General features: G+C 41.0%; 1 protein-coding gene and 1 long non-coding RNA gene across 2 annotated transcripts in view; both read right to left on the bottom strand.

Moving 5' to 3' along the window:
• Positions 1 to 330: 330 nt before the first annotated feature.
• LOC121189950 lies at positions 331 to 1,349 on the bottom strand. The gene is made up of 4 exons (XR_005894911.1): positions 1,207 to 1,349; positions 1,040 to 1,130; positions 862 to 948; positions 331 to 447 (listed from the first exon to the last, which is right to left on the bottom strand). It is a non-coding gene; the product is annotated as an uncharacterized LOC121189950 (long non-coding RNA).
• Positions 1,350 to 7,133: 5,784 nt separating this feature from the next.
• The window catches only part of bean1 (brain expressed, associated with NEDD4, 1), a 29,099-nt gene continuing 10,040 nt past the window's right edge, over positions 7,134 to 26,192 (bottom strand). The window contains exons 3-5 of the mRNA XM_041050374.1: positions 14,645 to 14,848; positions 14,142 to 14,283; positions 7,134 to 7,618 (exon numbers count right to left, since the gene is read on the bottom strand). Of these exons, the coding sequence (XP_040906308.1) occupies positions 7,228 to 7,618; positions 14,142 to 14,283; positions 14,645 to 14,848 (737 nt within the window). The 3' untranslated portion in view covers positions 7,134 to 7,227. The remainder of the gene's footprint in view (positions 7,619 to 14,141; positions 14,284 to 14,644; positions 14,849 to 26,192) is intronic.

Raw genomic sequence — 26,192 nt, 5'->3', positions numbered from 1 at the left:
ACTGTATGCAGTGGTAGTATTTGACGTATTTAACAGGGTCCTTACAATGCATTCAGTCATTTTCCTTTTCAGTCATGTCATTTTACGTCTTTAAATGTAAAAAAATGACACAGCCATCAAGTTGGTGATATCTAAAATGAAGAGCAACACATTAAATAAATGTTTTTTCAAAGTGTTTGACTTGTTTTCGTCTCGCCTCTATAGATTTTCACTTTTGTGTTTAAAATGTGAGCACTTAGGCGTTTTAATTTTAAATTTCTACACATTCTATGTATGTCTTCTGTGAAGTGAGTCTCCAAAATGCATAATATCATACCATACACAGAAACATCAACAGAGGGACATGCATTTATTTATTGTCTTTATTTATTCGACATCTTTTGGCTGAGTCTGTTTTCAAAGCTGTTTCTTTTTCCTCTCATGGCAAGTCCTTGAAACTGTCTTCTCCTGCGAGAAAGAAATGAGAACATTTAGTTACAAATAATATTAACAGGTTAAAAACAACACACACTCAGAAAAGTTTATTGAGTTACCCTGAACTCTGAAATAAAGAGTCTGGTTTCATAAAAGTAGCATGTACCTGAATGTTATGGGTATGGACATATAAGACACACCTTTATTAGTCCCAAAATGGGGAAATTGTATATATGGACATGTATGTTCACAAACCGGTGAGCTGTAAAAGTTTATACACTTCCTCATCAGGTGGCCATCACTACTAGGCCCAGCCCTCAGCCTCCCTCTGTCAGGGTTTTGCTTTTATACACTTCCTCATTGTGTGGATCACTACTAGGCCCAGGCCAGTGGTCATCACCATGCACGCACAAACATACACACACACACACACACACAAGGTCTGACCTTCAAAATCCTCGGCAATTTTGTCAACATTGTCAACTGGCGCTTTATCTTGGAGCAATCCGTCCAGGGCCACATCCTCTGGAATCACTGCGAGATTGGAACAGAGGTGCCGTCAGCAACAAATGCTGCACAAGTTTCGAGCGTGTGAGCAATTTTCACAGGTACACACACAACATACCATCAGTATCACCATCGCCGTCAGCAGTGGGTGCCGCTTCAAGCACGACCACAAGAGCAAAGAGCAGGATCAAAATCTGAGCTTTCATTTTCTGCAAGACAACACCCAGGGTTACTGCCAAATGTTCCTTTTCAATTGTCAGCAAGCGATTTTAATCAACAACGTACCTCTGTTATGAAACTCAGCAGCAGCAGTCTGTAGGTGAGTCTTTGACAGTGAGGTTGCTTTTTATGGTGTACCTGTTGCAGCTGACTTATATACCAGACTGACAGGCCTTAAGCTGGGTGTGTCTGTGTGCGTAAAGCATCTTAACAATCCACCCTGTTCAGTACAGGCAAAATACATTCCAAAAATAAACGACTCACTGGTCTAATTCCACTTTCATAATGGCTTCCATTATGCAAGCTTGTTCTGAAGAGCCTCAAGGTAAAGAGTAGTGCGGACCCATCCACGTCTGTCATCAAGAAATTCCAAAGTTGCAAAGATTTGCCTACTCCACTTCTGCTGTGACGTGCACCGAAATTTGAATTTAGCAAGAGCTGACTGTGTTCATACGGTTCCAGCTGCTGCACCTGTGTTTTGTGGTGACAAATAATTTGACTTTCGGCATTCAGCCTTTAAATTACAGGATGATCAATGATCTATAATCATCAGTGGCAGCAAATTTTTCTCAGCTCTTCATGAGACCAGTTAGTTACATGTGGCTACAGTGCATTAATTTAGATGAGGGTGAATGAATGCGTTCAAAGCTCAAGATTCATGTCACAGCTGCCGGTGCAAACCTGCTTTAATGAGAAACTGTACAATCTTAAAATATTCTAATAAATTTACGTATATAAATCTTTATTATTATTATATTACACTGGACTGGCACTAAGCTGCACTTTATTACTTTACTCAACAAAAGCCCTTTGTCTGATGTATAAAAAGGGAAAATAATGTCAGTGTGGTTAATCACAACATTTAAAACGTAAGTGTCAAAATGGCTTTCTGAAGCATTGGAGCACAAATAATTGACTTACTGTCTGCTAAAAGATGTAAAGGCTAAGAAGAAGAAGAACATTTAGAGATGAGAAAAATGAGCATCTTTGTTATTTGGGAGTAGTAAAGTTTATGGTTTTTATATTTTGTGTGTGGAGATTTTTTTTTGTTTGTTTTGTCACATGGTGCATGTTGGTTTAAGTTGTTTTTTTAATTTTCTTGTTGCCGTTTAGATCAGTTTTTCAGTTTGTTCAGTTGACGTTGTTTGACAGGTGTAAATATAAATTAGACATTTAGACTAAAGCAAAGCTACACAGACGTAAGCTGAGTCAATATCTTCTGTGATGAAGCATTATTATGTTTGTATGGACTTCTCAACTGCACATTCTCTGATATTTACTGCTGCTGATTCTTGTTTGAACGTCACGGTATATTTCCAGAGTTTCGCAACACTAGACTGAACAGAACGTAGATAAAAGACTGTGGGCTTTGTGAGGCAGAAATGTCTTGAGAACTGACAATGTACACTTAGTGAAATATAAATTGCAGCCCTCAAGTAAAAAGCACAGGTTAACTGGATTTTTCACATGCCATCAGTATCTGTGTTGTCACACCATTGTCCTGACCTGGTTAAATACATAACTGACAGGTTAATTTCTCCTCTGCCATACTTCAAACAGAAGACACGAACAAGAATCATTCATATATGTTATCTACATTAGTAAATATAATAATATAGAACAAGTCCTGCGCAGTTACTATACAATTTAAAAGGACTTGTTTTCCCTCTGCGTCAGCTACTGTGCAGAAATCTAAGAGGATGTGTGTCCTTGTCCTTGTAGCGTGTCCTTGTTGTTTCAGGAACATGTTAGCAAATAAAACCTTTAACTTCAACAGTACACACGGCAGTGTTTGAGTTTAGTGTCTGATGTTAGATATATAACTAAACAAAGGATTAAAGACTCCAACTACAGCTTCCTAATGAAAATAAATAAATGCTTCATATAATCTATTATTCTCACTCATGGACCCTGAGTGTTAAATAGAAAACTAAACAATATTCTTGATTCAGCATGAAACAGGTCTCACAAATCACAAGTTCAAACTATACATTAACAAAGAAGGTTTACCTTTGAACAAAGGATTCTTGTAACAACATTGAAAAATGCACTCATGTAACAGTACAGAATCAGTATGTGTGTGTGTGTGTGCGTGTGTGTGGGGGGGGGGGTTGTTGAAAATCAGCCACTCAGGTTGATATAAGAGCTCAGATTTATTCACTCTTCTCTACAGAAGAAAATATTTAACAAAATCTCTAATACAGAACATAAAGAAACATTATTAACCACAGTTCTTAATATATACATGAAGTCTGATGTCTTGAGAGACAAAGAAAGAAAAAAGAAAGGAGGAAATATGGGGAGTGACGCACATGTAAGACAATTACATACCATTTACTTACATAGAACGCACAGTGCTAAAAATGTAATGATACGTGAACACGTGCTGAAACGGAGTGATCTGGAAAATACTTCTCTCTAGTTGGACTAGGAAAGGAGTCACGCTCATTCTCAAATAAATGCTATAATAATACTGACAACTCTCACGACCTTTACATTTTACTTTTCCCCCTAATCTATTAAAGTCTTAAAACACTCTTCACCTTATATAAACATGGCACAGTAGACCCAGGGGATCTTACTGTGTTATTCAGCATCTAGGATCACACGTCTTCATGTGTGTATGTATGTGTGTGTGTGTGCGTGTGTGTGTTTTATTATTAAATAGGTGAGTGAAAAAGATGAACTTCATGTTGTAGTTCTGCAGCACCCCCTGGTGGATGTTACCCATGAATTCATCGCATGAAGTGGAAGGACGTGGGAGTTTTGGAAATAGGTGAACTTGTGATTTCATTTGAATATTTTAGATTCTCCGTACACTACCTTTTAAATTGTCAGCATCCCATAACAACCACTCATTTGATGTGAATTAAATATTGTGGGTGCAGTCCATAAATCTTTTTTTTTTTTTCTAAAAAGCTTCTAGTCCAACAAGTACTTGAAAACTTAAACTTACTCTGAATAAAATAGTGCAGAAGCATTGTTGCAGTTTCAAGGTTTTGGTTGTACCTGAAAACCACCATCAGGAGCAGGTTTTAAAGAAACAAATGAAAGCTTGATACTGCAGCAACTGCTCTGTCTCTTGTTGTCATCAGTTGGTCTTCTTGATGTGAATATAATTCCAAAAATCTAATTCTGGTGCTTGTTGCTGGTTTTCTCTTGTAGAGACAGGTTTTTTTGCAGGACTTTTTTCAATGATCTAATGCACTGTGTAAATGTATTTTGAACACATTAGACCTGCTGTCGAGCAGTGTGCACGGCATGTAGGGACTTGTCACATCATTCATGCCCCGTGTAATTTGATAAGACCAATTAAAGACATCAGATTCCTTGGTCAGCAGTTAAATCCTACTTGGTTGATAAAACACTGTTCTATTTACACTCATTTCACAGTCCATCAGCACTGACAGATTTATCACCAAATAACTAATTAGCCCACAAGTTTACTTCTAAGCCAATCACTTCTGACATAATCCTTTATGTGTAAAAAAAAAAAAGTTATGGAGGGAGAAACTGGAAATGTGTGATGCATTAGTAGCAGATGAAAGGACATTTTTTTGTTTTGAACTGACAGAGCTGAAAGTAAATGGCAGTGACATTATAATAGCAATTTCTAAGGATTCCCTGAAACCTGCAGGGAGAATAAGCGTGAGAAAAGAGGGAAGGGGAATGAAACAGACAAAGAAAAGAAAGAAAAAGAGAAAGAAGAAGAAAAGGAGGAGCATGGCATGGCAAAAGTGTTAAAACAGAGTAAGACTGTAAGTGGTTAAAGAATGACTCTAAAGATGGCCAGTGCATCAAAGCATAGCCAAACGAGCAGTCAACATTTACAATGAAACTGACAACATCATGACTCTGATCAGTCAACACTTAAAAGCAATGCTGGGAGAATTAACGAAAGGCTGTGAATTGTGCATTTAACTTGACTTTAGCTGCCAAACCGAAAAATAAAATGGCAAAACGAAGCTGATCGCTGGAACAACAGCTTGAAACTGTCAAGATGTGTCATTTTCCCCTCTGTCAAATCTGTCATCACATCTTATTTAACAGGGGTTCAGTCAGTGAGAATCAGTAAACCAACACTTACTGACATAACCAAACATTTAACAGTGCAAAGCACTGGATTAATTGCATTGAGATTATTATATTATGGCTACGATGCTCAAGCTAACAGTCTGAGGGCTATTAGGCACATCTTTTAACACAAAAACAAGGTTACATAAGGACCATTTTCTAAAGGAATACAAGCTACAAAACAAACCAACATGGACAAATTATTCTAACATTAAACACAACATCTGCATTTTTACTCAGACTTTGCCTCAAATGACTTCCTCCTTCAATAACCGGTGATAAATGGCGACGTGTTGTCTACAGGTCTTAGTGTCTCCAGGATAACTCGGGTTTTCCCTCCACACACCTTATTCAAACATGACTCCACTGCTTCTGTCTTTGTCAGAATATGGTAAACAATGTGAAATACAGAGAGCTTTGAGGAGATGCAGCCGGTCTCTGGTGGCCATAGTGGAGGTCTTCAGAGACAGCAGTGAACAGTTAGTTACATTTTCTTTCTCCAAATGTGTCAGACAAGAAAAGCTAATCAAAAACTTTATTGCTGACAAAGACAGGACTGTAAGCTGTGGTGCAGTGGTCGAATACAAACATGCAAATGTCCATCTACCACTCCACTGCAGCTTGTACTGACATTAAATGTCTCTTGAAATGTTTTTGACAGACATTCATTTTCCGCCTAAAATGCAATTTCCAGTGCACAATTGTTGCACATTTGTTTTTGATTAGGTAATTATACAGCAGTAATGATTTATCCCCCCAAAAATGGTTTGTATGTCAATTTGTTTACAATAAAGCTGAAATGATTTTTAAATTAATCAGTTAGTAGCTCAACCAAAAATAAATCACAAACTCCTTTGATTTTTCAAGTGAAAATTCCCAGCTTGGATTTTTCTTTCACAAGAGTGAAACTGACAGAAAAAGACAGAAGCATCCATTTCTCTGATGAGCAGTGTGTTAAGGTCTACAGTTTTATGTGTAACTTCTCTGTTGCATCAACCCAACCTTGTCAGGAGGAGGGCTCCGAGCTACATTTTGCTGCTGGGGTCCAGAGCCCTTTGACAGAAATAATAATTATTATAATAATTATGACAATCTGTACAACAGGGGAGTAGTTGAAACCCCCTCTCGGGTGGTGATGACAGATGTACGCTGCAAATATCTAACATCACAGAGCCCGTCTCAAGAGGAAAACAGATACAACTGGAAAGAGGGGAGCATTGATAATTCACTGTCCCCGTCCAGGTAGTGTCTGAATCAGCTTGGATTTTATGATCACAATCATTTCATCACAAAGTCATTCCTCTAACCACTAGGTTACAACCACCTCTACATGTTTACACACTACAGAAAAATCAGCAGTGCTGTGCTGGTGCTTAAGGAGGCTGTGCTCTATACAACACCAGAGCTTTATTTCCATCTACAACATCATGAAAATATACTGACGGGTGAGGATAGTACCAAAACAAATGAGAGAGGGGGAACTCTGTGTGCTTGTGTATGCCTTAAACTACACTAATAAAAACCACACTGACATTGTTCACACTGAATCTTTTTCCTACACACACCCTACAAAGTCAGAGTGCTGTCGTCTACAGTGTGATGAATAAAAGATGGCATTTTGTAGTGGTAATTCAGCCTAAACTCTGAACGTGATGCACGACTCTTGGATCTGTCCTAATTTAAAAAAAATAATAAATAAAAATAACTAACAGTCAAAACATGGCGAGAACTGAACTGACAGTTATGTTGTTACCAGATGGAATCATTGTCCAAAGGAGATTACAAACCTGTTTATGAGAGAAGTTGTCCTGGCTGCATGTCAGTCCACTGAGATGCTGACGTTCAGCCTTATTGGGTGTTAGCCACTGTGTGGAAGATGTGTACATCTTGTTAGTGTCCATTGTTTGGTGTCACAGCTGCTCCTAACAGCCATTTTCTTCCCCACACCGCAAGTGTTGCTTAATGCAGCTGGGGAGAACCAGCAGCACAGGTGAGAGAAACAGATAAATTGTCCTACAAGATCTGGCTCGCCCCGGGTTGCTGGGAGCTGCCATCGCCGCCCCTCTCTGACTGGTGTTTATAAAGGTCACATGGCATGAGAGGGAGGGGATGTCCCTGCTCGGCCAACACCGACTCATAAGGTGGAGCCGCCTCCAGTGGGAAGGAGATGGATGCGATGTGCTGAGGCTCCTGCTCCTGCAGTCCCAGAGGGTAGTGGGAGGGGGAGAACCAGCCAGCGCTGGCTGAGGTCTCTCCACAGTATGGAGAAGGATCTGGACTGGTGTAGCCAGGCTGCTCCTCCTGCTCTGGCCCTCTCTGAAAGGGGTCCAATAGGGAATAAGGAGGTGGGTCATCTGTAGGTATGTAGATCTGAGTCGAACCAGGGCCAACACACTCATCGTAACTGTGGAGATAAAAACGAGAAATAAACAGTCAGTACAGTACTACTCATTAAAGGAAAACTTTAAAATGAGGGAAAATGTTTCCAAAACAAGCGGCTCAGCTCACTGTGCAGCTTTGTTCTGTAGTTTTCTGAATCAGATCCCACTGCCCCTTCTCATATGTGAGTGTGTCAAAGCAAAATTTCTGATATATCATGTGCTGTTTTCATGCCCACATCTGTGACATACTGGACAGCATAAACACACACTAACACACAAACAAACACACAGCCTCCTTCCTCCTTTCTGCTGTTTTGGCAGAAACCCAAAACTCTTCCCTGATGAACTCCTCCAGCAGCTCCGGAGGTCAGGTTTCAACCAACCTCCTCCCCCAGCCGCAGAGAGGAGAGAGAGAATAGAACGCACAAAATAGAATCAAACCAAACAGAAAACAGAATTACAAAATCACAGTGTGCCTGCATATGTGTGCGTGGAGCTAATGGTAGATGATGATGGGGGCACAGGAAGCAGTAAATCAGAGTAACTCGATCAGCACAGTGGGTAACTATATCAGCCTGGTACCACAGTGCTGCAAGTGTGTGTGTGTGTGTGTGTGTGTGTGTGTGTGTGTGTGTGTGTGTGTGTGTGTGTGTGTGTGTGTGTGTGTGTGTGTGTGTGTGTGTGTGTGTGATGAGTTGAGGTTTTGCTTCTCCCTTCACTGTTTCTCTCTTTGCTTTTATTCATGTGCAATTTCTCTGTCTCCTTCTCTACCCTGAACAAACATTTCTAAATAAAAACCTTGGCACCTGGTTCAGAGAACTGGAACCATTTTAATTCCAGTTGAAGCTGTGAACAAACCAGTGGGGATATGAAGACACACAGGGGACTAACGGCTACTGCTAATGACAATGAAAACGAATGTGACCCACCTGCAGATTTACTTACTTCAGTGTCAGTGAACCCATTTTACCTGGTTTTAAATTCAGTGTTAAGGCAAATAGGATCATTACCATGTTGTGATTTAATCATTTCATCTGACACTGTAGTGGCTTTGTATGATTTCTTAGAAACGATAACAGCAGCAGTCTTTTTCCTCATCTGAGTTTTACATAATGTCTCTCCCTCACACCCTCACACACCTCCACACATGCACACAAACCAAAAGACTGGAGGCAGCTACACGTTTTTTTTTTCTTGCTGATTATTTTTCTTTTGCTTTGGGAAAACTGACCTCAAACATTCATGCCAATGAGGCGTGTCGAGGTGAAAACTGGAGACGGGGAAACGGCGTGCCAGGCAGGACGAGGCTGTTTCAGAGGTGCTGTAACACACTGTAAATCCCTGTGTCTTTGGTCTCTCAGGAGATACAAGCTCCTCCGCTCCCCCGCGGCCTTCTGCTGTGTTTCTGAAAAAAAAACCTCGCACTAGATAATGAATGTGGTGTCTCACACTTCTGTGTGTCCTGGTAACATGTGTGTGTAAGGTGAAAATAATTCGTCCCCTCAGAGACACACGCTGGGAGTTACACAACTGCCTCTGTTTATCTGTGCGTCTGTGTTTTTGTCTGATGCCTGTCTCTGCTCAAGATCGAGACACATCACGTAAATGCCCCTTAAAATAAAAGTTGTTAATTGTTTTTTGTTTTTGTTTTTTTGTAAATGGTTTTAGCCTTTTAAAAGTAGTTTTCGAGTCTGAACCTTAATGGACATTTGTCCTGATAGAGCCGGACGTTGAAGTCGAATACACACAGGTCAGTAGAAAAAGGAGGACCTCTGGCACGTATTCATGCATGGGCTGTGACGCTCTACAGACCTGGACGTCGGACAACTCTAGCTACAGCATACAGCATATGGTCCTGTGTGTGAGTGTGAGCGTGTGTGTGTGTCTGCGTGTGTGTGTAACGTTGGCATGTCCTTGTTCTTTACCACTGCGAGCGGTACTTGCCTGTGGAGTAAGAGAATCATATAGATGCTGCATTCACAGGTGTGTGTGTCAGTGTGTGTGTGTGTGTGTGTATATATATATACTATGTGACACGTGCCAAAGCTGATTTGATTTCTCAGCATAAAGCAGCTCACAGCATGAAGTCTACACTTGGATATAACCTTTTAAAGAAAGTTTTAGATGAAATTTTAGAGGTTTTATTAGATTACTGCATTAGATTACATTACTGCAGGTCATGTGTCTCCTCTCGCTGCGTCCCTGCACTGGAAATCTGTTTGTGTTCATTTTCCTGTTCTCCATCTCTTCACACCATGTGACTGTGGCAACATTACTTTCACTCTGTCATGACTAGCCCCTAAGGGGGCTGTTTTTGGAACTCTTTGGTTTTGTTTTGAACTCTTTGGTGGACTTTTGGACATTTTCAGTTTCAGTTTAGTTTATTTTGGAAAGTATATTTCTTGTGTATCATGTCTCGTTTTACTTACTGTCATAGTCTGTAAATTATGTTATGCTTTTGTCTGTGGGTTCCGGTTTTATTTTGAATTCACTGCCCTTGTGTATCTGGTCTTGTTTTACTTCCTGTCTTTGTCTTGTTTCCCGCTTTTGTAATTGTTTTCCCCGCCCTAATTGTTTCCACCTGTTTCCCCTTACCTGTTGTGTGTATATATAGTCTGCATTTCCCCTTGCCCAGCGTCAGTTCGTTTTTGTCTCACGCCGTGTTTCATGCCTTGTCCCATGTTTTGTCTCATGCCCTTGTCTCGTCACATCTTTCGCCCGGTCTTGTATCTCACATCAGGTTATGTGCTTTCATCCTTTCCCTAGTCTGGTTAGGTATTATTTGTTGCTTTGTTTCTGATTTTGTTTTGCTCCTTGTTCAGTCTTCTCCTCGATAAGAGTGATTTTGTGTTTCACGTTTTGTAACTGGTCCTGCTGTCTGGGTGGAACACTGGGGTTCGATGCCCACACCTCCACCTCCCAAAATTTCAAGTGTAAAAGAAAAAAATTAGACTGATGAGCAACTACTATCAACTGCAACTGCACTGAAAAGCCATACACCCCCCGGCCACCCACAGCAGGCCTATGATTTTTGATGTTATTGCGAGCAACACAAATTTTCCAGGCGGTTTCCTTTATTCCATTCAGCATCCTGTGGTGATTTGTCTGTAGGACTATTGATCTGTTTGTGTCAGAAGGTTTGGATCTGATTCAGACAGCCTCTCCAGCACGAACAAAATAATTTCAAATCCAGCTTTCAACCAACAGCAGCGCTTCTGTTCTGTCCAGATGTGATTTTTTTTTTTTTTTTTTTTTTTTTTTTTTGTGAAGAGCCTCTCTATTAAAAAATTCATCAGTCTATCTGAATTTGTCTGAATGTCAATATTGCTGAAATGAAGTGGAAATATTGACAGTATTTCCATTTCTTTCTATTATTGTTTTTAATGTTAAAAAAAAAAGACCTGTCTGGTGAAGTCAGATGCCCATTCCACATGTTTAGATGTTACCTCTGGTTACAGGGCTCACGGTAACATGACAGACTAAATGTTACCATAACCACCACCAACACGACCATAACAGCTTCGCTGGGTGATCATATATCTGTGTTGTGTTTGTGTTGCATTACTGATGAAAAATCACCATCTGTCAAAAAACACACCTTTCTCAACTTTGTGCAACAGTTTGCTTCTGCTTGCTCCCTTATATTTCAATGCATCACAAATCAGGTGTGTGTGTGTGTGTGAGTATGTGTGTGTGTGTGAGTATGTGTGTGTGTGTGTGTGTGTGTGTGTGTGTGTGTGTGTGTGTGTGTGTGTGTGTGTGTGTGTGTGTGGTGTGTGTCTGTGTTTGCCAAAGCCTGCCCAGCTTCTCCCTGAGAGGAAGCAGAAGCTTTCAGTCTCCACAGGTGAGCTGCTGATCCGTGAGTGTGAGTTTGTCTGGGGGAGAGAGTGCATGTATGTGTGTGTGTGTGTGCGTGTGTGTGCATGTGTCGGAAGCGTAACGTTCACAGTCTCCGTAGGTGAGCTGTTGATCTGAGTTCTCTGAGTTTCCCTCAACCATCTGTGGCCCACGCAGACATACACACAAGTACACACACACACTCTGCAGGATCGTCACGTGACCGCAACTACCTGCTTGGTGACAGGGTACCAAGCAACGACTTGCCAGCATTATGATAAACAAAATATGTGATTTGTATGTATGTATGTATGTGTGTGTGTGTTTGTGTGTGTGTGTGTGTGTGTGTGTATCTGTGTGTGTGTGTGTGTGTGTGTGTGTGTGTGTGTACACTGGCTGCTTTCCCATCTTCCAGGCCAAAAAGTCCGGCTCTCACACAGGCTGTCCAGAACACTCTGGTTCCCTGCCAGAGCACTGACGTAGCTCGCTAGCTCCCCTTTCTTTCTGCCTGTCCTCTCCTCTCCTTTCCTTTCTTTTCCTTTTCTTTTTCTTTCCTTGTTGTGACACTGGGACACGGTTTACTCTGACACCCTCTAATGTTTCCAGTGCTGAAGCTGAAGGGAAAACAAACAATGTGCTGCGCTGTCTGTCCTGTCCCGCTAATCAGCATGTTCAGGATATTTCACAAACACTGAATAGATTCATCAGAAGTCAGGTGGTAGCTGTAACTGCAGATGGGAACATCTTCTTGGCCCACATTAGGCCCTGCAGCACCAAGCATCATTTAAACACCACAAAAAGCCTAACACTCGCTGCTGACCAGGTGTGTCCCTTCCCATGTCATGAATTTTCCCAGCAGGGTCATGTATTTTACCTTCTGCTACAGGACCGACAGGAGCTGTGGTGTAGTCCCTACATCACAACCCCTGAACTGACTCTCAGCCTCACACTCAACATGATAAATGTTTGGCCAGTAACCTACAAAAAAAAAAAAAAAGTGCAACACCATTGTATCAGCATGAATCAAGATCCTTATGGAATATTTCCAACACCGTGTTGAATCCCTTGAGACCTTGAAGCATATGAGCTATGCGTAGCTACAATAACACAGCTGGTGTGTGAGGGAAAGAAAATCAATCACACTGTTAGGTGACTGACAGTGGGAGCACATGGACAGAAGCCTGGATTATGAAACTAGGCGCAAATAATCACCGAGATAATGACGTAATCGTAAATGAACATAAGTGCCACGTTTCCATCATGTTTTAAACATGGCTTTCCCTCATTTGAGGTTTGGCTGATACTCTTTTAATTACATCATCTTACTGATGACTTTTGTTCTGTGATGGTTCGATGGCGCTCGACTGGAAAATTAGCTCCACCGTCTGTTTATCTCAATTAACCCACTCCTAATATTTGCATAACAAACACTAATTCATTCACATTTTCTTTGGCTAATTTTCTGGAAATTCGGTAAAAAAAATTGCACAACATTTCAACGGAAATCTGACTTTACTAAGAAATATCAACCAAGCATAAAACTCTGTGAGGTGCACCTCTGACAAAGAGCTGAATCTAGACTGGATAAAACAGCCAGCTGCTTAAATTGATTCACTTTTAGATTCTGGCTCAATGTTAGATGAACTCTTCGACTGTGGCACAGTGTTTTGTTACCATTTGTTCCATTGAAGCAACTCAAAATTGTAAATTTGCTGTGATTTGCATCTCTGACTAGATTCTTTTCCATGGCAATGACGGCTCACAGCAGTTAGAGCCATCTGCGGTATCAAACTGGCGGAAAAGAAAAATCTGAATTTCTCAGAAATTGAGATGAAATAATCGAAACTGGTGTCTATTGCATAAGACTCCCATGTTTTAATGTTGATGAACACTGAGGACGTCATGCGAAAGCTTTTAAATGGGAATTTATCTATCTATCTATCTATCTATCTATCTATCTATCTATCTATCTATCTATCTATCTATCTAATGAACTCTCTCTTTAATGAAGAAATAAAGTAAAACAGAAAGAAAAGATAAGATACTTTCCTATCTCAGATCAATCAATTTGGATAAAGTGAGTGTTTCTAAGGCAGAACAAGGAAAAGACTAAAGCACACAAACACACACACACGCACACACACGCACACACACACACACACACACACACACACACACACACACACACCCCGCAGTGGAAGGATGTATGTGAATTATTAAAGTTGCCAATTAGACTAGCTGACATTTAGATCAAAAACACCATGACATTGGCCTTTAGCAAGCTCTTTCTTTCTCTCATTCTCTCTCTTGCTCTCTCTCTCTCAGACACACTCACACACTCACACACACACTCACGCACACACACACACACACACGGTGCACAAACACTCATTCCTGCACCCTCACAAAGGGCACCAAAGGAAGCAGCACTCTCTAATAAATGAATTACCACAGAAGGAGGGTCAAACCAAGTGGACAGAGAACAGTGGGGGTCATGGGCTGAACAGTCAGTTATATTTTATGTTTGACATTTGACATAATTGGCGTGAGGAGGAGTGGTCCACTTTCTTATTTTACTAACATTCTATAGCTGGTGGTGGATGAGGGAAGGCTCAAGATTTGACCACAAAGTAAAAAATACACCTGCAAGGAAAAGTCTTGCAGAGCATTAGATGAGTAGATCGATATCTCTCTCACGCGAGCACTTACCGTGGAGGTGAGTCTGGGTACAGGTTGTTGACCTGCGATAGAGTCTCTCTGTATGAGTCAAAGTCTAAACCAGGAGGAAAGTCTTCTAAGCAGGTAGACCTCAGTTCTCCCACTGAACCTCCATAGGAAAAACCATCTGGTCCTGAGGAGACAGAAACGTGAAGCTAATGTCCAGTTTGAATGAGACTTTTAACACGTCCTGGGTGCATCCAGGAGCATTACAATAATTGGGGTGATGGACTGCATTTTTTTTAACATGTGCAAATCTTTCATGCACATCTTTTCAGATCAAACAACAAAGAGAGCAGCAGAACTTCAAAGGACAATGAAATGGATTAGGTAATTTGCTTTTTTTTCTTTCCAGCCATTTAAAGTCCTGGCAGCAACTGTTCCTTTGTTTAATATTTGCTTAGTGCCTTGAAATATTTATATTCTCTTGGGAAACTGAAAACCCACTAAATGTAGGATCTGTCAGGAAGTCAGACGTGCAGGCGCACACTGACCGTAACTAGCTCTGAGGTGTGGGTTTCGGAGCCGACTGTCTTTGCGCAGGCTGCCGACGATGATGGTGATGCAGGAGAGGAAGAGGACCAGACCTATAACGATCCCCGCCACCACCAGCGGAGACACCAGGAGAGACGCCTCCCCTCCCGACTCCCTCTCACTGCGGCAGTCTGGGTACTCCCCATGGCTCTGGTTGGAGCTCACTGCAGGGTGATGGAGAGAGAGAGAGAGAGTGAGAGAGATGGGGGAGGTCAGGCTTGAGTGTGTATGTCACTGTGTCAGCGTGTGTAACCACGAATATATATCCAGAACTCTTTCTCTTTTTAGCTGTGCTTTAGTTTCCACCAACTCCTGAGGGAAGTATCTGACTCGTTAGCTGCTATTTATCACACTATGTTCATCAGCAGGTTATTAACTTTGTCTGTTTGCCTTTGGGTGCTGGGCAGGTATCATCCAGCGGGATTATCACAGCTTTCTCACCAGAAAGCTGTCAGAAAAGGTGTCGATGCTTAGATTGGAATGAACAGTGAAGTGATCTGTCTCTCTACCTACCTGCTGTCAGTCGTGCACCAGGGGGGTCGTGTTATGTAACTGCTGTCTTACCCTGCACACATCGTACTCCCTCCTTATTCTCCCTCCCCTTTCTCCTCTCTCCCCATCTTTCCAGCTCTTTCCCCCTGGGGACTTATTCCATTTCAGTGTGTGACAGATAATTAGAGCCAGAATCTACACACACACACACACGGTCTTTCTCTCTGTCGTCTTCATCATTAGATTACAGAACGATCGTGTTCCTCTCCACTTCTGTTTAATGTCTCATCTGTCTGTTTGCTCTGCCTGTCCACCCTGTGCCTGTTTGTCTGTCTACCCCTTTATCTGTCTTAGTGCCAGTCACTCTGCATCTGTCTTTCTACGTTCACAACACATCTGAGAGGTGAGGATGAGACCGTTTATTCTTTTTTGTTCTACTGATTTGTTCACTCTGCAACCAAAAATGCTCTAACGGCATCACTCATGCCCTCGATAGAGTGTGTGACACAAATTAAATGTTTCATCATAAATACAAATAGCATCACCTGCATGGAGTCGCACTTTTTAGTCTTAGACTGCATGTCATGTAACTTGCCTGAGGTTTAAATAAATGTTCACAGAGGTTGAGAACAACAAGACCTGAGTTTTCAGAGAGACAGATCTGTGCTGTCAAAACTCACCAGTACTGTATGTACACGTCTAACCGTGTTTCTCTTACTTTGACCAGATCAGAGGTCAGATCAGACAACACTTCAGTGTGTTGTTCGTGTGGGCACAGACCAAAAACATGTTTTGTCAGTAAATTTGGAGGATTTGTCGGCTACTGTTGGCGATGAAAAAAAAACAAAACAAACCTTCACAGATATGTCCTTAAAGTGCAGAGGGATTACATCATTTCTAAATTTATTCACATATCATGCACGTTGGAAACAACTTGTTGTCCTGAACTTTAAGAAACAATGCATTGCCCGCACTGAGCTGCTCTCAGGGGATACCTGACGCTGAGGGAGACTCCATCCTTTGTGCTGGAAGATGTGTCTCCTGTTGCTTTTTGCTTTTTTTTTCCTGTCTATCACTGTACCGAACATAAAGCAGGAGAAACAATCAAAATCTCTGAATGATTTACACTCACAATATCTTTTTCATTTCAGTCTCTGTACCTCTCTATCCACCAGCCCCCCCACCCCCCCAAACCGAACGTCTGCGTCTGTAATTCTGTTGTCTACAGTAATTTGGTTTCACACAGATTCCCAAGAAGAGGAAAATGGTATCTCACCCCAAACGATTCCCAGCAGACCTCTCTCCTCTCTCAGTAACGTCTCCTCACTCACACACTTCTTTGTCTGCTCTTTCTCCCTCTTCAAACATCATTTTCTCTTCATTTCACTTCTCATCTCCTCCTCATAAACTCCATTTTCTCTCATACTCTCCAGAGAGAACTCACATGGAAAACTATAATTATATAGATTTAAATTCACATAACCTGTGATCCCATTGTAACATTTGGATAGACACACACACACACACACACACACACACACACACACACACACACACACACACACTGATCTGATGATTCTGATGACACTGATTCTGATCTGTGCTCAGTTACAGTGACGATCACTTTTGCTTCCACAGCAGCAACAAAAAGTTTTATTACTGACAGTAAACAGTGATCAGTGCACACATGAGATGTTTGACAGCTGCTTCATTCCATCTGGTCTGCGTTATGCCAGTGATGTAAACTCAGTGTGTCTTTGATTAAACATCATTCACGCTAATTTGAGGTTTGCTTGGTGTGTCTGACGTACCTGGTGGTTTAAATGATTTTAGATTACTTTTTTTTTTTTTTTAGCCTTTTCAGCTTTTCTCACTCTTTGGGGTTAATTAATTCTTCTTCTTATATTAAAATGATGTCTCACTTTTCATAAACAAAGAAAGAATTAGCTTCTCGTCCGTGGCTGAATGAACTCAGTGTCCTGTAAGACCACTGGACAAAACCAGCCGGCAAATGTCTTTTTTGTTCTCTCCACTTCAATGCGATTTAAAACAGGAGCAGGAGGATTTACGAGACACAGCGAGTGGAGTAACGGTGGAGAGAGAAGGCAACCGCACAATAATTTAGAGCAAAGAAGAGAGAAAGACAGAGAGGAGGAAAGATTGTAATAAATGGTGATCGTGTTATATTTCAAAACCCTAAGGGGACTGGACCCAGCTGCAAAGAGAAAGCAGAAAAAGTGAAGAGAAATTTTGTTTTCGTGTGTGTGTGTGTGTATTGGTGACTCTGAATAGTCTCAGAGTGTAAAAATATTAGCCCTATATACACACCCCATGAAATAAATCAGTGCAAATGAACAGAGGGAAGCAGGTTAACAAGAAACCTATAAATCCTGAAACATCCAGCATTAGAAAATGCTCTGAATCTTCTGTGACACACTCATTGAGGCACTTTCATTGCCTCAATGAAACGGTCCTTTGTGAACGATGTTTACGTAACAAAGGTAAACCCAACACAGTGAGTGACAGAGCAGCTCCTCTGAAGCTGGAAGACATCATAATCTATGGAAAACTATGCCTCTGTGTGTTGTAAATAAAACAGGGGTGAAGCTGTGGAAAGATAAACTAGCAAATGTCAGAGTGAGATGACTGAGATGCCAAACTACTGTAAACGCACACATAAGGAGAAGCTGAATTCATTATTGAAACCCTAAAATATCTCTAGAACCAGCATTAAGAAACTATTTGTGATGCTGCATCTTAACACACTTTTCAGCTTCTTCTTGTTTAGGATTCAGTGTCCTGTTTAACGGCTCCTCAGCTGGACTGCTGCTTCCAGGCCTTCAGCACGAGAAACGCCCTGTGACCTCTACAACCTTTGATTACTGCTGTGTGTGAGAGTGTGTATGTTATACTGTATGTTCATATATAATGAAACAGCAACAGTGGTAATTCACTTTGACAGCTTGTCACTAAAGCTTACTGTTGAACATGGACCCGCCTCCTATACTATGTACTATAGTGTGATACAAAAGGGTAGTTCGTAATCCTGATGCCTGATACCAGCCCCGAGCTGCGTGTTGACCTGGGATTTATTTACTGTCTTTTAATGTGAATGAGATTCAAGTTGTCTTTATTAGAAGACTCACAGAATTACAGTGTCTCCTGGGAAAAAAGCAAAAAAAAAAAAAATCTTTGCTTTCTTCTCAGATGATAGAGATAAAAAAAAAAACAAAAAACAAAACATGATCTGGTAATATCATTGGAGTTTTGTACTGACATGGAAAATTTTACTCAGCTGCACAACATTAGATATCAGACTGTTTGGAGATCTGCTGCAGGAGAGATGCATGAAAGGGAACTTTTGGCAGTCCCTCAATATCAAAGGGCAAAGCCTTCTTTTATGTTCATGTGGCAGCAACATTCAGCAACTGCAGGGAGAAGAAAAACACTGGAGAAGCAGCAGAGATCAGTTTAACTCCACTGAAAAGCAAGGATGCATTGGTGCGACCATGTTCCTACAGGTACCCACGAGAAGATAAACTAATATCACAGTCCATTGTGAGTTAAACATCCATGAGTTTGAAGCGTAATTATTTTAGTTTATAATGTATAATAATATATCAAAGTAACAATCATTTTATCCTCTGTCTCAACAATTACAAGGTAAATAGAAGAAACAGACCTTTGCAAAACTTTAGCAGGGATCAGCTTCTTTGCTGGACAACACCATGTTTTTTTGCCGGAGCCTCTGTGCCGTGCCAACGCAAAGCCTCCTCATTTATCAAAATACTAGTCTGAAAGCAGACTTTTTCTTTGGGAGGTGACAAAAGTAATTCTGGAAAATGTTTGACACACTGTACTTAACTGAAGTAGTAGTATACAAAGGACACTGAGGACAAATGTGTCCAACAAAAATATAACTTGCACTGTCTCTCTAAATAGTTCCTGGAACAGAGCAGAATGTCTTGAGGGTCAGGGTTAAGTACCCACAGTGTAAATATAAATACGTAGTATATGTTGTTAGAACCATTTTTATGTTTTGTAATGTATATTTAAGTCATCTATTTATGTTAAAGAAATTAAGTACAATTAAGTGAACATCAGCGTAGTGACGTCAGTCGTTTTAATTTGATCACCTGTGGAGAGAGGGAGGCAGGTACCTTTTGTTTTGTGCAAAACCTTTTAGGAAACGGGCTATCGAGACGGTCTTTTGACCTCACGTCAATAAGGATTTTTTTGTTATAGATGAACTGAAATGGATTCGACATCTGTGATTTTTGGAACGTGTGAGTCAAGCCAGCGGAGTCCTGTTAGGATGGCACGGAGGTAAAAGGAATGCCATTACATAGTCGAAAGACATCGGATCCGCTGAAATAAAGACTGGACCTATGGACTAATGGTGGATGAACGACGGAGCGACGGCAAGAATTTACGCATGGATTTTATGAATGAAAGACTGGAAAGGCCGCGCGCCTGGGACGCCTCAAGAGAGCAATCAGAAGGACGCGTGGAGCCAGCTGTGGAGGCCAGTGAGTAAACAACAGAAAGGCAAATTAATCCCACGAATTAATCCCCATGAAATCAACTGTGGAGTGAAGTTTATTAAGAAGAGTGAATGGTAAACGTATATCGAACGATCCGGAAAAAATGTGTGTAAATATCTGGATAAAAGTGTTTGTGAAAAAATTAAATGAATTGAAGATGAGTTTTGAACTGTAATTATGAAGATACAAAATCAATCAATCAATTGACTGATTGATTGAAGATACAGAATGACCACTGAAGACGACAGTGTAAAAATGGACAATGAGTTAAAGACTGGGCGAGTGCATCCAGTTCAGAAATTAATGTTTAGGGTAAATTATTTGGTGTTAAAGGTGAACATAGAGGTCCTGTGTGTGTGTGTGTGTGTGCGTGTGTGTGTGTGTCAATCCGGACTGGGGAGTCACTAACAGTCATTTATTTTTGGGTGTCACAAGCTATAAAGGTTAAGAGCCTGTGATATTGACTGCTGCTGCGTACGCTGCATCACTTTGTACATTAGCTGCATACATTATACAGAAGCATCAAGCAGCCACTCAGATTCGATCTGACAGCTTGTCATTATGAGTTACAACCACCTTCTCTTCAATATGAAACATACCATAGCACTGGCTGACTGTACATCGGGGCAGAAAGAGTTCCTCGTGGCAGGATGTTCGATAAGGGGAAACGACAAACTCAGCTCAGGACAGCAGCAGAATTAATGTTGGTTTTCAGTGAGAGAAAAAAACAACTGGTGTCTTACAGGACCAAACAGTCTTTCCCCAAACCTGGTTTACCACAAACTAGATACATGCATTTCTACCAGACGTTTTCCAAAACATGCTACAGTGCACATTTGTTTTTAAATGCAGTTTTAACTTCAGTATAGTATGAAAATTAGTGTGCACAGACCTGCAGCAGATCATGACTGAGCCATTAAAACAACAGACAGGAACATCTTCAAAACCTTCATTCATCTACCCAACTATTCTCCATCTATCCCTCTTTCTATCATTATTTCTCCTTCTATCACTCTTATGTCCTTTTATCCCTCCATCTTTCCACCTCTCTACATTCCTTCAGGCTGTGCTTCAGTTGTTGCAGAGCAGCCCAACACACTACTACAGCCCCCTGAGACTTCAGCTCCTTCTTCAAGGTCAGGACACTCTTCAGGCTCTGTTTGTACCCCGAGTTAGTCATTAACAGCTAACTGCATACTAGAAACTAAAACAATTTAAAACTGTTAGTTATTGTGTGAGTAAAAGAACTTGAATAGAATATTAATAGCCATCCAATCGTAGATAAAACTGTTGAACTGGGGATTTCAGTGACCAACAAGACTGTGGATAAAGTTCACAGCTAAATGTTTAAAAGGTTAAAAGTAACAAACAAAAAACAAATCACAGTATCAGGTGAAAATGTGGTGGACACGAGTGTAAACCTGTTTAAAGGGAGTCCACGCCAGTTCTAAAACACTAATTTGTTAATCTGACACTGGAGGCTAATTAAATGGGTTACACATAACAATCAGTATCAATGCATTCAGACCAGGATGCTCATTATGATGCATTAACCACACAGCTGGATTTTTAAGCCAATCAGTCTAAGACATATTGAAAGCATCTCCACCACAGCATGAAGTCAAAGAAAAAGGAATGAAAAAGAAATGGTTTTTTTTCTACTCGCACCAAGTGAAAAATAATGTCAATAAAGGGACATCAAGATCCAATTAAGTTAATTTCTTATACGTATTTGTTCAAAGTCATTTAAGTCTTTGTCCTTTTTTATCTGTTTATTTATTTTTTGCTAATCTCAGTAAGCTGGACCGACGGCCATGAAAAAAAGAAGCAGCTTTTTCTCTGCATTCAAGTATGGAAAGCTGGCTGAGCAACATTTTTAGTTCCTCCAAATTTTGGTCATTGTTTGGTAGACCTGAGATGATTTAACGTGTGCTCTACTGCAGAGTATTCATATCCAGAACTACACGGGCTCCGCTGGGATGGCTGGAGAGTTCCTCCCTGTTTTTCATCACAGACTGAAAAAACCCTCAGACTGCGACTGCACCTGACCTGAGCTGGATTTGCATCAGCTCGCACAGGCACTAATTAACCTCTCAGCTGGTGTTGTTATTGTTCCACTACAATAGTATACTCATTTTTAACATTACAATTTGTTTTAGATTATTTTTATCACACGATAAGAGATGTTGTGAGCCCCCAGGATGTCCCACAAATAGATAAGTATTTAGTCTTGTTTATTTTCTCTGTGGTACTTTTGTAAGTTGTTCTTAATAAGAGCATCTGATAAATGTTTAAGTTGCTAATTAATGACCACGCAACAATGACAGCTTAAAAAGATCAAATCATTGATGCCTTCATCATTCTTCAGGCCTGTGAGTGTGTTAATGAGAATACTGTGACAGGGTATCGTGTGTTTTCTCCATGCATGTGCTTTTCTCGTGTGTTCAGTATCAGCAGCAGCAGGATGACCTCCAGTCTCCGAACCCCTCCGGATGCCAGAGATATTCCACTCGCTTGCAGAAACGATGTTGCTGCTCCTTTTCTGACACGTGAGCAGCCTCAAAGCTAAAAATATCCCTTTCAGAAAGACTCAAGTAAAACATGACAGTTTCTATTGAATATGCAGAGGTAAGGAAAACCAAGCATAGGTGTAAGTACTGGGAGCTAAGCACTATTGCACTGTCACGGTTCGCAACGAAATAAGGATAACAACTTCAGTTTCCAGTGCCTTAATGAATTAAATACAATTTTGCAAAGTTGTGCTGCTTAAAACACAAACTAAGATGTTGTACGGGCACTGAACTCAACAGAATATTTTCTCTCACCAGTAAATCAATTGCCTTGTAAAATAACAAAAACAGCCAAAATTATGAACTTTACATGTGCCAGGGAATCTCTAAAGTGTGTGTCAGTAGCAGGCTTTTCAGTAAGAGACGTACAGTATCTTTATTTGCAGAGGACGTCATGGTGGCAGTGAAACAGTGAGAGTGACAGACATCATCTCCTCACTTGTGCAGTGTGCTGGAAAAGCCTCAACCTCCCTACAGCCCGGTCACAGGACCACAGCAAGTCCAAAGAGAACACCTCACTCACACGCACATCCACAGCCTGTCTCCCCCTCCCTCCCTCCCTCTGTCTTTCACTGCTGTCTCGCTGTTCCCTTTCCTTTGCACTCTCTGATCCTTCCTGTTGTTGTATTGAACAGATGCCAGGAGGACTTTGGCGTTGGAGGAGAGAAGACACTGTCCATTAAACAATCACATTGAATTACCACTGAAGCAGGGAAAGGAGGAGGAGGAGATGAGGGAGAAAAAGAGGAGGCCCTGAACTCAGAAGGAAAATCCCTCACACCAATGGGGCTGAAATAGCCTCCTCTTCTTTAAAGAGTAAGTTCACGGCAAACTAAAAATCAATGTTTTACTCCTCTCCCGGACTTTAAGTCAGACACATGTTCAACCACATTTTTCTGATGAATTACGTCAGACTCTCTTGTTCTTTCCCATCATGCTTCTCAACTCACAGCGAGGTGTTAAATATTATGCGAGCATTGTGTTTTTCTTCGTAAATGTCCTGCCATGTCTGAATGAAGTCATAACCTATGCCTGCATGACAAAATATCATAAACGTTAACAGGCTGATGAAGCCAGCAATGTCATGTTTTCAGTGTTTTATTGACTAAACGGTCGTTCCTGCCTTCAGCAGCTACTTAAGTGAATTATTGATCTCGGGGTTTTAATGAAAAAGCAGTGCATGATGAGGGTACTCAATTAAAGCTTGTATTACTTTATTATCTCCTATTAATAGCCTCAATTACAGTGGGCTGGCCAGCAGGGTGATGGTTGTGGCTGTATCCAGCACAGAGCAACAATTATACTGTAAAACAAAAGCCGAAACAGAAAGTATGTCCTTGGCAAAGTTAAATTAGAGCAGAAAAAATAAGCAAGTTCTTGAAATGCAGATGTGTTTGATGTGTCTTTTCCGCGAGGCCTGTGGAATCTTTATACACACTGGTTCCACCTCAGGCCTGATTCTGTTTCAAGGTTGACAACACGTCAAAATGAGTGACAGGTGCACTGGTATGTACCGCGTGACAATGAGGGCGAGTTGAACCATGCATGTTGTTGACTCCAGGCACAAAGTTGTGTGCTGTTGAAATGATAGGTGATGTTTAATGTTGACAGAAAGCAATTACATAGAAACTTGGGAAATGTGAACAAACCCTGAACCCTCCTACAGAGGACACCATCCATGGCCCTCGACTATAACCCGTTATAACATTACCATGTTGCTGTGGTATCCTAAGCATTCATTCTAAATGTAATGCACTCAGACACATACTCACTCACTCACTCACACCCATATCAGTATTAAATGAGGATGTGTATTTAGATGAGGTACTATGTGGGTCACAAAACATCACTGTGTGTGTGTGTGAATATGGGTCAGAATACATCATACATCCGCTTAATCTCTCTCTCTCTCTCTCTTTTCCTCACTCTCTCTCTCCCTCCCATGTGGGATAGATGGCAGAGAGACAGATTATCACACCCTGCTGGCCCACATTCCTTCCTTCCCCTCTTTAAATCATCCACCTCTTTCCTCACTCAGCTCCTAGCATCCCTCATTATTGTTGTTGTTGTTGTTGTGGTCACTTGTTTGGGTTGTTTGTTTCCATAAACAATTACATAGATTCACCAGACACCACTTGTGAATCAAGTGAACTATGATTCAGAGGAATTAGGTTTTAGTGTGGTCACATTTTATGCCAAGACATTATCCTACTTTGCTCCACCTGTTTAGTGAATCTGCTTTGTCAGCCAGCATAATGAGGAAAGATGGATAAACACTGGAGATAGAGAGTGATGAGCAAGAGAGTGTGAAACCCTGTTCAGACCTGTAATTTTGCACTCATATCTATTTAAGTTTTCTGGATTCTGGATCACAGTGTTAAAATTCAGTACTCATTTGTAAATGAATTCTGCTTTCTCGCCTAAATGTGGGAAACTAGACAGTTCCCTGGAGGCTTTTTTGGTGTCTCTCCTTGTGTGAGCATCAAAATCTGTCCAGGTTGTTTGACATTAGGTTAGAGTTGTTACAAAGCACCTGGGATAGAGACAGCACTTCTCCTGTGTTTATGCTATATCTATTGAGAATACATTTTTAAAAATCTTCTCATTTTACTCTGGGTAAGAAAGCAAGCTAAAGTATACCCTAAGTGTCGGACTGTGTTGGGTTGGATTCAAATTAGGAAACTGCCTTGATGTTGTAGAGAAATTATTGTTTCAAAGACAAATGATAATACATGCCCCCAGCTGAAAGCCTTCACTGGGATTTGAACCGATTGCTTCATAGTAAAATGTTCTTGCAGCTGTTGGTGGTGTAGGTTTGACAGGAAGAAGGAAGGGAAATGTTTCAGTGAGCAGGTGCACTGGAGAACTGGGAGGGTTACTGGGTGTCCTGTGGTCTGGTTGTGTCAATGCAGAGAGTTACAGAAATATCTGTATAAATAAATCATGCCTAAAAATTTGTTTTTTCTATTAAGAAATGCAAATATAGCTCATACAAACCCAGAGTGACTCTGGCATCTCTGTCATGCAAACCAAACTGAATATAAATCCTGGCAATGACTGCAGTATATCCTCCTGTGATTGGTCAGCGATCTGTGTAAATCCAGCTCTTATGGATCAATAAACAGTGCAGATCAAGTCATGATTGGTCAATGTCCATGAAACGTCAGTACTGATTGGTGAATGAGCCTCACAGATTCAACTCCAAATGGCCTGGTAGCACTTTAAATCCAGCTATGATTGGTCAATCAACACTTCAACACAGCAGAAAATACCATGTTAGATCCATCTACTGAACCACACACACACACACACTTCATAGTAGACTGTGTGCACCTATACATGTACACACTTGACCATTTTCACTGAGGCCATCTGGTGAAAGAAAATAACCTGCAATTACTTTCTTTCACCAGGGAGTGTGTGGCTCAGATGTATTTGGGGACAATATGACTAATTTCCTGCCATCTCACCTCACAACAAGTCACAACACAACACCTGTCCCCCTTTGCTCTTCGCCCCCTTCTCACCTCACAGAAAACAGGGCAGATGGATATGAATATTTCTCTTTCATCTAATGAAATAGCACATTTCTCATGAATGTTTACTGTTAAACTGTGAGATAATGGAGTTTTCCTGCATCTGTCTGCAGTCAAACTAAATATTCTAATATTCTGTTGTTTTTAATTTCAGGGCACAACCTCCTCATGGTAGAATCACCCCTGTTTGTCTTTTCTGTTGGGGACATTTTTCCTTCCTGACTGGCAGGTGTCACATTCAGCTGAGGTGGTCTGACCTGCTCGTCCCTTGAGGCTCACCTTGTAAAAAAAGCTGTAAAACCAAATTACAGACTTGAGAGCGTCTGTCTTTTATCCATTCCTGTTCTGCTTCTCTGCTTGAAAAGG

The sequence above is a fragment of the Toxotes jaculatrix genome, chromosome 11 (assembly GCF_017976425.1).
Source record: "Toxotes jaculatrix isolate fToxJac2 chromosome 11, fToxJac2.pri, whole genome shotgun sequence".
NCBI lineage: Eukaryota > Metazoa > Chordata > Actinopteri > Toxotidae > Toxotes > Toxotes jaculatrix.
The sequence above is the reverse complement of the archived record's forward strand: the minus strand, read 5'-3'. Positions and strand labels throughout refer to the sequence as shown.